General features: G+C 44.9%; 1 protein-coding gene across 2 annotated transcripts; it reads right to left on the bottom strand.

Annotated features, from left to right (window-relative positions):
- Positions 1-6585: 6585 nt before the first annotated feature.
- On the bottom strand, positions 6586-12232 carry Tal2 (TAL bHLH transcription factor 2). Of its 2 annotated transcripts, none has more exons than XM_051166343.1 (2): positions 11910-12232; positions 6586-7001 (listed from the first exon to the last, which is right to left on the bottom strand). In XM_051166343.1, the coding sequence occupies exon 2, from the start codon at positions 6989-6991 to the stop codon at positions 6665-6667; it is 327 nt and encodes a 108-aa protein (XP_051022300.1). In that variant the 5' UTR covers positions 6992-7001; positions 11910-12232; the 3' UTR covers positions 6586-6664. The 2 variants fall into 2 exon arrangements, with proteins under 2 accessions (XP_051022300.1, XP_051022291.1); XM_051166334.1 differs by lacking the exon at positions 11910-12232 and adding an exon at positions 7246-7349.
- Positions 12233-14209: the final 1977 nt, after the last annotated feature.

Here is a 14209-nt window from a genome sequence, read left to right as displayed (position 1 = left end):
GAAGAGGAAGAAAAAAGAGTACATGGTTTTATTTACATATGCCCACTGATAAAACTGGGTAGAAGTAGAATGAATGGATGAGGTAAGCAGAATAGCTGTTCTATTCACGTGATATTCAATAGAGTGGGTTCGTTTGTTTGTTTGTTTGTTTGTTTGTTTGTTTCTTTTAGAGGTTGGGAATTCAACCCAGGACTCAGAGCATGAACCATGTGCTCAACCATGGAACTGTCCCTCCAGCCGCAATGCAATTTTATACCTTAGGAGTGAATTTTATTCTCAAAATGTTTTCAAAGTCTTGCATAATCTCCATGACTTTAGCTGGAGGGCTAAAGGGAATCTCAGCTACCTGGTCCTCATCTGTACCTACTCACCGGTGCCAATGAAAAGAGAGAGGAAAGGGCTGCTGCCAGATTTCACTGATAGACCCACCCCCACTCTCCCCCCCAACCCCACGCCCACCCCACCCCCACCATCGCTTAGACACTCCACAACTCAGGTGAACAGATATCTAGTCCCTCCAGGCATTTTCCAGGCACCTTGTCTCATTGTGACAACTCTTTCAAAATTTACTCAGTAGGCAGTACCAAGATGGAATTTGAGGGGGTCTAAACACCCCAGTTTCTGGTGTAATTGTACTCTTTCAGATGCACTGTGTGCAGGGAGAAAAAGCATCAAGGCCACACAGACAGGATAAATGCACATACAAATACACACAGAAGATCGAATTGAATCTTGATTTATTTAGTAAAATACTTCTGAGGTAAATGAAAGTTATTTCAAAATAGCACTGCACTTATCCCAGGGTAGAATCTGGCCACAGTGGTCATGTGGCTGGTTTTGCTGAACCCAAAGAATCTAATTCTATGCTCTTTCTCAGTCTTTCTCTCCTTTTTTTTTTTAAGAAAAAAAAAATTTGCTTTTATTTTATGTGTATCAGTGTTTGTCTGCATGTATGTGTATTTGCCCTATGTGCAAACCTGGTGCCTACAGAGAACAGAAAAGAGCATCGGATCCCCTAGAACTAGAGTTACTGACAGCTGTGAGCTGCTGTGCAGGTGCTAGGAAGTGAACCTGAGTCCTCTACAAAGGCAGCAAGTGCTCTTAACCACTGGATCCTCTCTCTCTGACCTTTTTTAGTCCCTTGAAGCCTAACACATGCACATGACTAGCTGACAAAACAAAAACAAACAAACAAAAAACCGACACAAAGAAGTTTTACAGAAAGCAAGAATGTCATCTTACACCCAGGGAAGAAAACATGCTGTGCAAGTCCTTAAGTCCTCCTTTCTCTCCAAGTCCAGAGAGCTGAGACCAGGACAGTGGGGGAGATAGAGGAGACAGTGCCCAGGAAGGAACTACAGTGAGTGTTTGAAGTGGCCTGATCTGGCATGCGTGGCATTATGGAGCAGGAAAGGAAGATGAGGCAGAACAGATCTGTTGGCAGGGGCTGCAAAAACACAAAACCGTCTCATGCTGACACCAAACGATTGCACACCACGAACCACCTGCGGTACTGAAGGCGTCGCCTTGTGTACAGCTGTCTACTTATGGGTCCTTTGGTGTTAACTACAGCCTGGTGCTTCTGGAAGAGGAAGTTTCTCTTTCTAGGGACTTTGGTGCTTCCTTACCTAAGGGTGTGCCTAGCCATGAAGTTTCATGGATGTGGTAGAGTCAAAAAGGATTGAGGGCACGTCTGTAAATAAAACAGCCGTGAAAAGCCACCCTAGCTTTCTATGATGCAGTTGTCCTGTGTTAAAACAGCTGAGAGTGAAGCTCTGATTCAGCACTGTGAGCCTGTAGTTATGTATTCTCAGACAGCCTGTGAAATGGCAACAATCACACTGATGTGATACATGCCTGTAGTTAGGGCTGGGGATGTGGCTCAGTGGTAGAGCGCCCACTAAATGCTCCCAAGACCCCAGGACCACAAAGAGAAGTACTTATAATTAATAGAAGACATTTAGTGCTATATTAGCAAATACATTATGACTTTGAAAATTAGAAGTTCTTGGGTTCAGTGTCTGGGAGGTAGTGAAAGCGTTGTCAGTCTTATTCTCAATATTATATTCATATGTTCCTGACATATAATTCTAAAATACTCATGTCTATAATGCTTTAAGAAAGAACCCCCCCCAAGGGATGGGGTCTCATCGTGCTGTCCAAGTCATGAAATCTGGACCAGAAACAATCCTTGTGTCTCACCTGTGCCATAGCTAAGACTACGAAAGTGTCCCTGTACTGAGTTCATGGACATACTTCTGTGACCAGAATTCTGATTATACCCATATACATTTCTTTTATGTTTACTTAGATCAAATAATGGGGTTATAGTCACTATATCCCACACTTTTCACTATTTCTCCAGTGAGGACCCTTAACAGTCCCCTTCTTTAGTCTACCAGGGCATTTTTAAATTCTTGTAATAAATGTTACTTGGCAAATTATGAGCCTAAATGAGGCTTATGTACAAATCCAGTGTCTTTAGAATTTCTCTATGCTAGACCATTAGCGAGCATAAGAAAATGAAGCTGGTCTGCCTGTTTCCACTAAGCTGCAAGTGGGGCACAAGAAGACGCTGGGCTGGGGAGCCTGTGCCACCCTTGCCTCTCGCGATCCCTGGAGGACATTCTAACACCTGCTGCAAAGCCCTCACTTTGCATTGCTGTTGGGTTGGGCTCTCAGATCCCCTCATATGGTTGACCTTTGTAGCTAGGGATGTGACTTTTGACTAACCTTTGGCCTGTGGGTTAGGAGTTAAGCTGCCCATTATCTCCAACCCCTTTCATCTTTTGCCTTTTTAAGGACAATGCCAGGTGTGCATAATTTCATACTTATTTTGGCCGTCTCAAGCCATTCCTAGGTGATGAAATTCACAAGGCAGGTGTGATGGTAATTATGGGAGACTTTAAAGAGACAAGCAACTCAGGGGGCAAAAATCAGCCTGTGCAGCTTCATTTTAATGTTTTTCTTTTTATCAGAGAAAACCAAGCATATTCTTTTGTTTTTATTTTGTTGTCATTTCGTTTGGTTTTGTTCTTCAAGACAGGGTTTCTCTGTGTAACCCTGGCTGTCCTGGAACTAGCTCTGTAGACCAGGCTGGCCTGGAACTCACAGAGATCCACCTGCCCCTGACTCCAGAGTGCTGGGATTAAAAGCGTCCGCCACCACTGTCCGGCATCAAGCATATTCTTGACATGGATAGTATCATTTTTACATTTTGCACATGGGCCAGTTGCGGGGTTTTGGTGAGGAGTAAACATCAGAATCCATCCCTGTTCTGAGTGAGTTTTAGTGTTTCAAAAAAAATAATAAAATTTATACAGGTGTTTATAATTCAAAGTAAGAGAAAAGAGGGTTGTAAATCTGATAATGGGAATAAGGAGGCAGTGAGTGGGTTGAATAGAAGAATCCAGGTAAGAGTAGGTAGCCAGGGACTTGGTGGCTCAAGCTTGTAATCCCAACACTAGGGAGGCTGAGAAACAAGCATGGCCAGAGGGTTGAGGTCAGCCTGAGCTGCAGAGTGAAACCCCCATCTCAAAAAGGGGTGACGGTAAGGAATGGAAAATAGAAGGGATACCTATTAAGACCAACCATGATTTAGTGTGTGAGATTCGACACAGATAGAGAGGCAAGTAGAAGGAAAAAGGTTAAAGGAAGAAGTAGGGAAAATGGATCATTGAGTGGAGCCATTTTATTGGCCCAAGTAAAAGCTCTCGGGTTTGTAGAAAGAGCAGACGGTATGATGGAGCCAGGCTTGCAGGTGGCCTTGCTCTTGCAGTATTATGTGTGTATGGTAGATGACACTGAAGGTTTGGTAGTAGGGAAGTGATCTGACCACAGCCATAATTTGAGGCAATTAGGAAAGCACGTGAGTCAGGTGTTGTGGCACCTGCCTGTATTCCAGTGTAAAAGAGGCTGACACAGAAGGGTCGTGAGTTCAAGACCACAGGGATCTTTTGTGGTCTAAAAAGGGAAAGAAAAGTAGAAAGGGGAAAGAAGATAGCACGCTGCTGTGAGGACATGAGCGGAGAGGGACAGAAGTGGATTCATGCTTTTTTTTTTTTTTTTTCCCCCTTAAACTAAGGACGAGTTGTGGAAAGTTTTGTTTTTTGTTTTTCCTGAGTCAGGACACTGACCATAAAGGTATAGAGGGAGGTGGATATGCTTAGTAAGTTTATGAAATTATACCTAAAAATTAAAGTACAGTTTGTTTTCTTAAATAATTTATTTGTAATAAATTAACAGTTAAATAGCAAATTATAATCAAGGTCAAAAACTCCCAAAACATAGCAACAGGTAAACTCTTTGGTTGACTCATCTACTCACATTCTACCAAGCATGTTAATTTCATATCACAAAGAAGTGTGTGAAGATCATTAAACGCTCTTGGGTAAAGGTTAACACAACGATGGGGCGCTTGTTTGTTTTCAATCCCAAATGCACAGTGACTGGTCAGCACTAAGCACAAGCTAAGGAGGCTCAGGAGACAGGCAGCGGCATCCGAGTTTTCTGCTGATGGCCCACAAGACTTTTGGAAAGTCACTCTGAAGCTGTTTTCTTCTGTGAGACGGAGGAACCAAGTGAATAGTCTGTTTAGAACAAGGTCCTGCTGGGAGGAGGTTTCTAGACATTTCCATTACTGTCCAAAGCAAACCAAATTCTCAGTTTAGTTCAAGGAGAGAGAAGCATAGTTAGAGAACGTGGTTTAACTCTTCTGTTAGATGCAAATGTCCCACAAACAGATGCAGCAATTGGGGGAAAGTAATGCATTTGAACTATGAAGGCCTACTGCTCAGACCACCCAGCCTTGACATGTGGTCACCAAAGAAAACAGTAGAGGGAGTTTTGAATTGGCTTTCAGTCTCACACATAGGGTGACTAGGCTTTGGACCACATGTGATTTTCTGGGTGTTTTGGGGTTTTGTTTTTGTTTGTTTGTTTAGACAGTCATGTTAATTTAATACAACTCGGTATAGAAATATTCAAGCTGAATAAATATTTTAGGGAGTGCATCACATATAATAATATTGCAAAGGCTTATTCATCTATGAAAGGATTTCCTCTAGGGGGTCTTTAAATAATTATATCCCCCTCATTTAGTGGAATGATAGCTCAACCCCCTCATGTCATTTTGGTGTCCCTGCCACACTACAGGGGGAGGCCCTCTCTGAGCCCAGATAATTGCTCCAGCAAACAGGAAAAAGAGTGGATTCTGTGCATAGCACTAGTTCTGCATTTAGGGACAGAGGTGTCCTGTGCCATCCTCATATTCAAAGAAGGTAAATAAAAACAAAGTCACCGTTAAATGTATTACTTTTATGTAATGCCAGGTAAGAGGGCACTGTTACTTGATTGACAGCTACCATAAGAACAATGAACACGCTTGAATCTCCCCAGGCTGGTAAAAATAACATGCATGTTTGAGGGTGGAGGGAAGGAATCCTCTGGCCTCTGTGCTTACATGTCCCCTGTACTCTGTACTGTTTCTGTGGGGAAATTAATCAAGTGCAGGTTACGTAAAGGATTTAGAGGAACACCTGCTGTGCTGCAAGTTCATTGGCTAAATCAACCTTAACGATGTAGTGATCTTGTTACTCATAACGAAAATCCTTTCTAGAGAGCCAAGACGCTTCCATTTCTGTGTTGTGTAGACACTGGAAACTCATAACCACAATCCATAGATTTCCCACCTGTGAGTCAGGAGACTATAAAGCCAAAAGAGCTAAATGTTCCAGAGCTAGACAGTGTCTGCATTTGGGGCTTAGCCACAGGATCCATCCTTGAGTCCGGGCACCCTCAGGGCCGGGAGGGTGTGTGGTGATGACTACTAGATCTACAGTGCGCTACCGATTTGCTGGCTGCTGCCCTGCCCCCAGCTTAAGACTGGGAGGCAGGAAGGCAAAGTTAAAGGCCCTCGTACATTAGCATGCAGTCTTCTATTTCTATTGTTTACTCTCAATGAATCATAAAATGGCAACACTTGCATTTTCACAATAAATCATTGAATTTTACCGGACTTAAGTGGGCCAGCAGTTGAGCTGGACTAAAAGTGTCAGTATCAAATGTGTCAAACTCAGGGGTTTGCACACTCATTTTAGCTAACTTTTCTAAGAACGCAATGAAGTCTAGCTCAAAATTTATCAAGGTTTTTCCTCACATGGATGAAATCCACTATTTGGTTTCAGAGACAGTATCTGTATCAAAGGCTGAGCTGATTCTGAGGAGGCTGAACGATATGGAGCCTTTGCACACACAATCCTCACTGCTCTGCTGTGCAGGGGAGGTGGGGGAAGGGGGCAACCCACATCCTTCCAGAGATGGGTCCATGGCCTTCCCATGTTGGTTTCTTTCCACAGTCGCTATCTTTTCAGTCATCCCTCTTAAGATTTACTGTATTCGCCCTCCATCAAACACGTCTCCTTTCTCAAAGTAAACTTTTAAATATATTCAAAGGGCAGCACGCTTCGTTCATTCACGTGAGATCCAGTGTAAGGAAATTTCATTACTGAAGTCACGATGGAGGCAGCAGTTTTAAACTTATGGTTCTTTTTATTTGCTTTTTAATTTTTCATTATTTTATACTGTTGCGCGTGGTTTTATAGAACAGACAGCAGCAAGCCCTTCTGCCTAGAGTTCTGGGGTTTTAGGGCCAGTCACAGCAGCCCTAGGGAGCCCCGTGGCTTGGGCCAGGGGCAGAAACTCCGTAGTCATTGAGTAGAGTTCTGTTGTCCACATCTGGCAGGTGGGACCGTTGGGGAAAGAGCTGCAGAATGTTCCCCTGTGAAGCTGCTCCGGTTTGCTGGAGGCTTTGCTCTCCCAGGACCATGAGCAAGAAGTTGATGTACCTCATTGCCAAGCGCAGTGTTTCGTTTTTGCTCAGCTTCTTGTCTGGAGGGTGGGTGGGGATGAGCTCCCTCAGCTTGGCGAAGGCGCTGTTGACATTCTGCTGCCTCCACCGCTCCCTGCTGTTTGTAAAGATCTTTCTCGTCATGTCCAGGTTCCTGAGATGGGAGAGGAAAGGGGGGCGTTAGGTCCTTTGACTCAGACTTTAGGAAATCCATTTTGAGTTTTTAAAGACCCTTTTTTTTTTTTAAGAAAAATTTTTTAAAGAAGAAAGGCAAAAGAACAACATTCTGCAGCCTTTTCTCTCAGATTATTTTGAAGTCACCAGCCGCAAATCTGCATCTAGTCCATCTCCTGCACCCCTCACCCTCCCCAACCTACCCTAGGCCCCCCCCCGCCTACCCCACCCATTTGTTGAGGCCTGATTTCATGTACTCCAGGGTGGCCTCACACTTGCTATGCAGCCGAGGGTGACCTTGAACATCTGATCCTCTTGCCTTCACCTCCTGAATGTTAGGACTACAGACATATTCCAGCATTTTTGGTTTATGCGTGCTGGGGATTGAACCCGGGGCTTCATGCATGCTGGGGATTGAACCTGGGGCTTCATGCCTGCTATGCAGCACTCCACCAAGTGAGCTTCATCTCCAACCCACTGCTTCCTTCATAGCCTTCTCCTTCCCAGTAGATCAGAATCATCTGCAGCATAGAATTGAGACCATGTGTGAGTAAAATACATATACTTAGCCCATGAGGTGGTGGGTGTGAATGTGTAGTGTTTTAAGAATTTTTTTAAAAAAAGATTTATTTATTGTGTATAGTGCTCTGCCTGCATGTACACCTGCATGCCAGAAGAGGGCACCAGATCTCATTATAGATGGTTGTGAGCCATAATGTGTTGATGGGAATTGAACTCAGAAACCTTGAAAGAGCAGCCAGTGCTCAACCTCCGAGCCTTCTCTCCAGCCCTCTGTAGTAAGAATTTTTAAGAAGAAAGAAAAAAGGCGTAGCTGCAGGTTTCATCAATAAAATGCTATTTGGACTGGAAAAGATGGGACAATCCTCCTTGCTTTAGCTGACCTGGAAGACTGGGCTCCACTATCCAACAGCTAGAATGTTCACGCAGGAGCACGTTTGGAGGACTATGAGAAGGGGAGAAGAGGCTGTAATACCCAGATTTATGAACACAGACATGGAGGTGGCCAATCTGCTAAGAATGCAAAGAACAGGCACTGGTGACCCGTGGCACGGATCTCCAGAAGACACCTGGACTTCTTGGGCGTTCCCACAGCTGACCTTTTCCACATTAGAAAAGATCATCAAATACTGCTGCATCTCGTTTTGCCATCTTTAACTTTTGGAGACACAGACTCCCGCTTGTTTCCAAGGTGGTCTGGACTAGTGCATTTTAGTGGGAGCTGTCACGATACACTGACAACTAAGGCAAAGGCCAGCCCCAGGCAGCCTGGTGTTTGTGGCTCACAGTTGCTGCTTGCCGATTACTCCAGCCTCAGTGTCCATGGGCACTTAGCCCCTCTGCCTCCTCCAAAAAGAGTGTGTATTGCTAATTCACTGTACCTTTTTCCTCATGCCATTTCTTTTTTCTCGAACCTCTTCCTCACACTCTCCCACATCTTTTTCTCCATATTCTTTAAAGGGTTGCTCTCAGCTGGGCCTGGCCACACAGGCCCGCAGGCCCAGCTGCTTGGGAGGCCAAAGCTGGAGGATTCCACTTCCAAGGTCTTCTTGAGCTACAGAGTTCTAAGTTCAGCCCTCCTGGGAAACAGCACTTGATGATGGAAGCTTGGGGCTCATCTCCGGTACTGGGGGAAGGGACCAGCTCTACCCTGCCTGCTCCTAACCCTTACTATAAAAAGAGTCTTCATAGCATGGCACAGTGCTCTCTGGAGACACTGGGATCAATCAACTGCAGCTCTCTGTCAGCAGCACCATCACTAGAGTAAGCTGCAGTGCACACTACTGTGTTGACGGTGTTCTGGGGATCGAGATTTTCAATACATTCTATGTGATGTTTCCTACTTTCTTAGAAACTAGAGTTTGCCTTGGTAATTCTGCCCGACTGCAGGCTGATCTAAGTGTTCTGAGCACATGTAAGGTAGGATGGCCTAAGTTAATGAAAGGTCAAGTGTGTCAAATACATTCTCAATGTGCATTTTCCACTTATGGCAGACTCTGGAGGAGGGAGCAGAACTCCATCTCAGGGCATAACGTTGCTGTACTGCTGCCAGAGCCGGAGCTAGATGCATTTTGTTTACACAAGGGAGGAAAACAGGTCCTGTGAAAGTAGAGGACCAACCCCTACATGCTAGAGCTTGCCTCCAGGAAGACCACACCTCCCTGGAAAATAGACTGGGCTAGGTCTCTCTTCCTCTTTACAAATGTACACTGCCCCGTTATCTTGTATCCAGCCTGAGACATTTCTGAATATTTTGGCTTTGGGTTCCACAGTAAAAGTATGCTGACAGAACTCGACCCAACTGTACCTGCAACAGAAAGCTAGACCTGAACCCAGATCAAGGGGACTTGAAGACAGAAAGAAAATTGTTAGGTTTGGTTCACACTGGATTCAGCCAGGAGGAGGGGCAAAGCTGCCTTATCAAAAGAGGGTTTAGCTCAGAGCCAAGTCAGCCCTAGTCCCCTGGGGGGTGGGGTCCTTTTCAAGCTGGGAGGAAAGAAGATTAGGCAGGATAAACTGGTTGTGGTGTTTTTCTAAGAGGGCTGGAGCCTATTGTACAAAACAGACAGGAGGAACAGTGGGGGAGGAAAGAAAGGAAAAAAAAAAAAAGAAAGAAAGAAAGAAAAGACTCTTCTAAAATGTGGCCTATCATCCATCCTAGGGCTGCTTGGTAATTACTTGTTGATTTAGCCTTGAGTGTTTTGCTCCCCTTTTCCATGAGGGCAATAGAAATCAGGGACTTAACAAGCTGGAAAAGCTCAAAATAGAGGCCACTGGAAAATTGCTGCAGTACTTCTTAAATCAAAGGAAAATTGCATTTAGTGTTTTTTCAGTTGCAAGGGCTGATTGCCACTAATGTTGATTTCAGAGCAATACAAGATAGGGAAAATTCCACACCAGATGCTATGGATAGATGCTGAAACAGGCCGAGCATCACTGTCACAACTGAGAGCTCCCACTAGGTTAGGGTTCATTAGCTTTTTTTTTTTTTTTTTTCTCCATGAATCTTTTTGTGATCTAGGGAAGCCTGGATTTCCAGTCCACTCAGAACAATAATTTTAAATATATGTTGGTTCCTATGTCAAATTTTTAAATGTATAAGTTAAAATAAGGAGATACAAAAATAATCAGTTATACTTAGTAGTTATTAACATACCAAAATTAAAAATGCAATATGGGCAATACATTTGCTTAATTTTTAACATGTTAAAAAAGTACACCTTTTATCATAATTTCTAAGAAGTGACATTTGAATTTTTTTCAAAAGATCTGAAACATTTGGGATATGAGATGTAAGTATATGGGACTTCCACTGCTGACAAATGTGTCACAACTGCCTTGTCTTAGGATAAAACTTTGCTATTGTATTATAGTTTAAATCATAGTATCTGAACAGCCACTATATATATATAATTGGATAATCCCTGTTCCTATGTATTTAATACATTTAAAGTCATTACTCTGAGAAGAAAACCAAAAAATGGTTTATTTACATTTAGAATAAGTGTCAATAGAACTAAAGATGGATGCCTCCTTATTCGAATTTACAGACTCCTGAATTCTGTCCACATATCCCTGAGTAGGTAGGGGTAATAAACTCAAGTTAATAATGATGGAAAGGGCCTGGAGAGTTGGCTCAGTGGTTACAGGCATTGACTCTCCATCCAGAGGACCTGGGTTCAAATTCCTGTACCCACATGGCAGCTTATAATTGTCTGTAACTCCAGTTCCAGGGGACCCAATGCCTTCTTCTGGATACCAGGCATAAAAATCGGGCACAGATGCATACCTATACACATAACTTTTCTTTTTAATTGAAAAAAGGGGTCATAAGTTCAAGGCCTGCCTGGATGCTGTAGAAAGCACCTGGGTGGATGTCATGTTAAATAAACCATAAATATATTATATTGTCACCAGTGAAGGTAACATATTACTGGAGAAAACAACTTATGTGGCTAGAGATGGTGATGCAGCTAATGGATAGTGCTGCACTTTGGTTCCTGCAGCTCCTGGACACAAACCCCAGGCCAAACTAGAAAAGCACAAAAGTCCTTGTGGCTCACATTGCTACATGGCTAGCCCCAGGCCTACAGGCTCAGACAGCTCTTCTGCTCTTAGCATTTTTCGGTGTCTCTCTACAATCCGATCCTGTGTATTTGTCCGTTCTTACAACTTTGTCTTGGAAGCACAGATACTCCATGGAAAGAAAGCTGGACAGCAGTTTGGATAGCGAGACAGAGGAGGGATAGGGTCTAACCGCCACACTAGTCACTCTGCTCCCATAGGAAAAAGTCCCAAGCAAAAACAGGGGAAGGCCACAAGGGGGGCAGGATGGTATGGGATAGAGGGCAGTGGGAAACGTGGGGAGGAAATGACTAAAGCACAGTTTATTTGAAAACGTTACAGTGATATCTAACACCTTACATGTTGTTGATTTTTTTTTTTTAAAGCTAATCTATGCCAGTTCAAAGATAAATAAAAGGTAAACCATAGAAGGGAGGTTTCCTATCTACTTAACCCATCCCACTCCCCATCAACGCGGGTCTCAGGTACACATTTCATGGTCACTCACATATACATATACACATACACTCACATTTTAGCACCCACTATACATCAAGCAGGTTTGTCTCTCTTAACCGAGCCCGCGTTATGCTTTGCGTCAGTAGGGTGCACTGCTTTCAGGTGCCTGGGCAGCCATCGATTCTGAGGCCCACTTAACAGCAGCGCCTCGCAGCCCGCATGCGCTTAATTTCTCTGCTTATTCTGTCCGATCTGCCACTTGTCTGTAACCCCTTTTCATTTCCCACCTATCCCTTCCCCACCCTTGAAAAAATGTTATCTAACCGCACCGCGGCAAACCACTGACCTGCTGGATTCGTTGTTTCAGGAATCTGGGAAAGTGTCTCGTGCTTAAAATTTCACGTCTGCAAAGTGTCGTCGGAGGGTCGCTAACAGAGATCTGGGGACGATATAAAGAACCCTGGAGATGCACTGGGGTGGAGGGCACTGACGCTGCGTTCCACTTAAAACGGTTTTGACAACACGCTTTAGGAGTCCAGAGAGGCTCCCCAAAAGTGCTGCGCCACTGCTGCTGTCCCGCTGAAAGTTCCCGGGACTCCTTAGGTGACTGCTACCAAATTGCGCTCTCTCTCTCTCTCTCTCTCTCTCTCTCTCTCTCTCTCTCTCTCTCTCTCTCTCTCTCCTCTCTCCCCTCCCTCTCTCTCCTCTCTCCTCTCTCTCTCGCTCTCTCTCTCTCCTCTCCTCTCTCTCTCTCTCCTCTCTCGCGCTCTCTCCTCTCTCGCTCTCTCTCTCTCTCTCTCTCTCTCTCTCTCTCTCTCTCTCTCTCCTGCTTGAGAGGCCCCACGTTCGTACCCACTCCCCTCCCCTAAGTCAACGCACCTTCTTGCCAGGAGCTGGGAGCCGATGCAGTCCCAGTGGCTGTCGTGGCGACTGTCCATGTGCGCCCTCGCCTGGACGCAGTGTCTCTGTCGCAGCCTTTATAGGACAGGGGCCTTTGTTTGGCTGCTGGATGGGGGCTTCCTGCAGAGGACTCCAACCAGTCCCTCCCCACGTTGCCCAGTCAGCCTTCCCAAGCATAGGCGCCAAGGAGCAGCAGAGAAAGGAGGGCTCCTCTTTGTCTAAGCCCTTAGGGCAGGGGTTGCCGCTTCCAACCTCCCCTTATATAGACAAGCATCCTGATGCTTTGTCCTGCTAACTCCCTGAGTGCTTTTGCAAACCCCAATGCAGGTGTAGACCCATCCGAATGCTCAGCTCCAGATCTTCTACATGAATCTCAGGCATGTGGACTGTACTTTTACCAACTACCCCCAGGAAGCGAAGACACACAACAGAGTTTAAAAGCACCGTCCTGGACAGATTGGTGGATTCACATATGTGTCTGGTCTGGGGTTTCCTGTTGGTCAGCACAGGGCGTGGTTAGTTCAGGGTTGGAGGGACTCTGCTCTCGCCTCCCTCCCTCTGTTCTGTATCTCTCAGAAGGATCTGAGAAAACTCAGGTCAGACCTCTGTTACTTCTTAGATCTAAAGTCTTTGGTGGCTTTCCGTTTCATTCAAAGCTAAGCATAAATCTGTATGGTGGCACACATCCGCAACACCAAGGCGAGAGGGTAGGACACTTGGGGGCCCCAGGGGTCAGCAGTGAGAGAAACCTTGCCTGAAAAGCAAGCAAACAAACAAAAATCCCACAGGGAAAGTGAGCTGCGGGCTTTAAATGGCCCCTAAGATCCCTGTATCCCTTTCATTAGTCCCTTCCTTTCCTGGGCCTCACTTAGCTCTAGCCACTCTGGTTTGCCTTTTCAGGAGCACATCAGACATCCTTCAGCCTGCTAGCTTTTGCAGGGTTCACTCTGCCTAAACTTGCCACTCCCAGGTTTTCCAGAGAGTTCTCTCCCCTTTCTTTGCTGTGAGTCAGGTCAGTACTGGAAGCTCATGCACCAGTCAGGTGTTGAGAGAACACTTCTAAACACACCCAGACGTAAGCCCCTGCCCTCAAAGCACTGACTTTCTTTAGGTCTCTGCTAAGATGCCACTTTCCCAGTGGAAGGCGTTACAATGTTTAAGATTATATTTATGCATTTATTGAGGGAGGTGCTCCAAGGCACATGTGTGGAGGTCAGAGAAGAGTGGGAGGGAGGCAGTACTCTCCTTCCACTGTGTAAATTCCCGGGACCAAGCTGAGGCCATCTCCTCAGCATACTGGCTAAGATTCTGCCCGCTGCCACACCCCACAAGCACAGGCATATGTGTAGTTCATCATCTGCTGTATTCTCAGTGCTTAATAATACTTCCCTGTCTTATCTTCTGTCTTTCCCATACCCATCAAATACATGTTCATCAAGTGTTGCTTCATAGTGTATGAGCAAACAATGACTCTCTGGGAACTTCTCTCTCTGAAAGTCCCAGGAGCTGGGACAATAAACTCATAAATGCTTTGCATCTTGGTGAATAAGAGCAACTGACTCTGAGCTTGTATTTAACCCAGGTTGAAATGTCTCATTTATTCACTTGGGTGATGCTAGCAAATTACTAAACTCCTCTCTGCTTCAGCTTCCTCATTATAAAATGGGTACAGCACTAGAACTGTGGGAATCAAGTAGGAAGAAAAACCAGGTACAGTATTTAGGATCACAAGTGGCAAGTACCTGA

Source organism: Acomys russatus, chromosome 2 (genome assembly GCF_903995435.1).
Source record: "Acomys russatus chromosome 2, mAcoRus1.1, whole genome shotgun sequence".
Lineage (NCBI taxonomy): Eukaryota > Metazoa > Chordata > Mammalia > Rodentia > Muridae > Acomys > Acomys russatus.
Note: the sequence above shows the minus strand (reverse complement) of the source record. Positions and strands in the feature narration are given on the sequence as shown.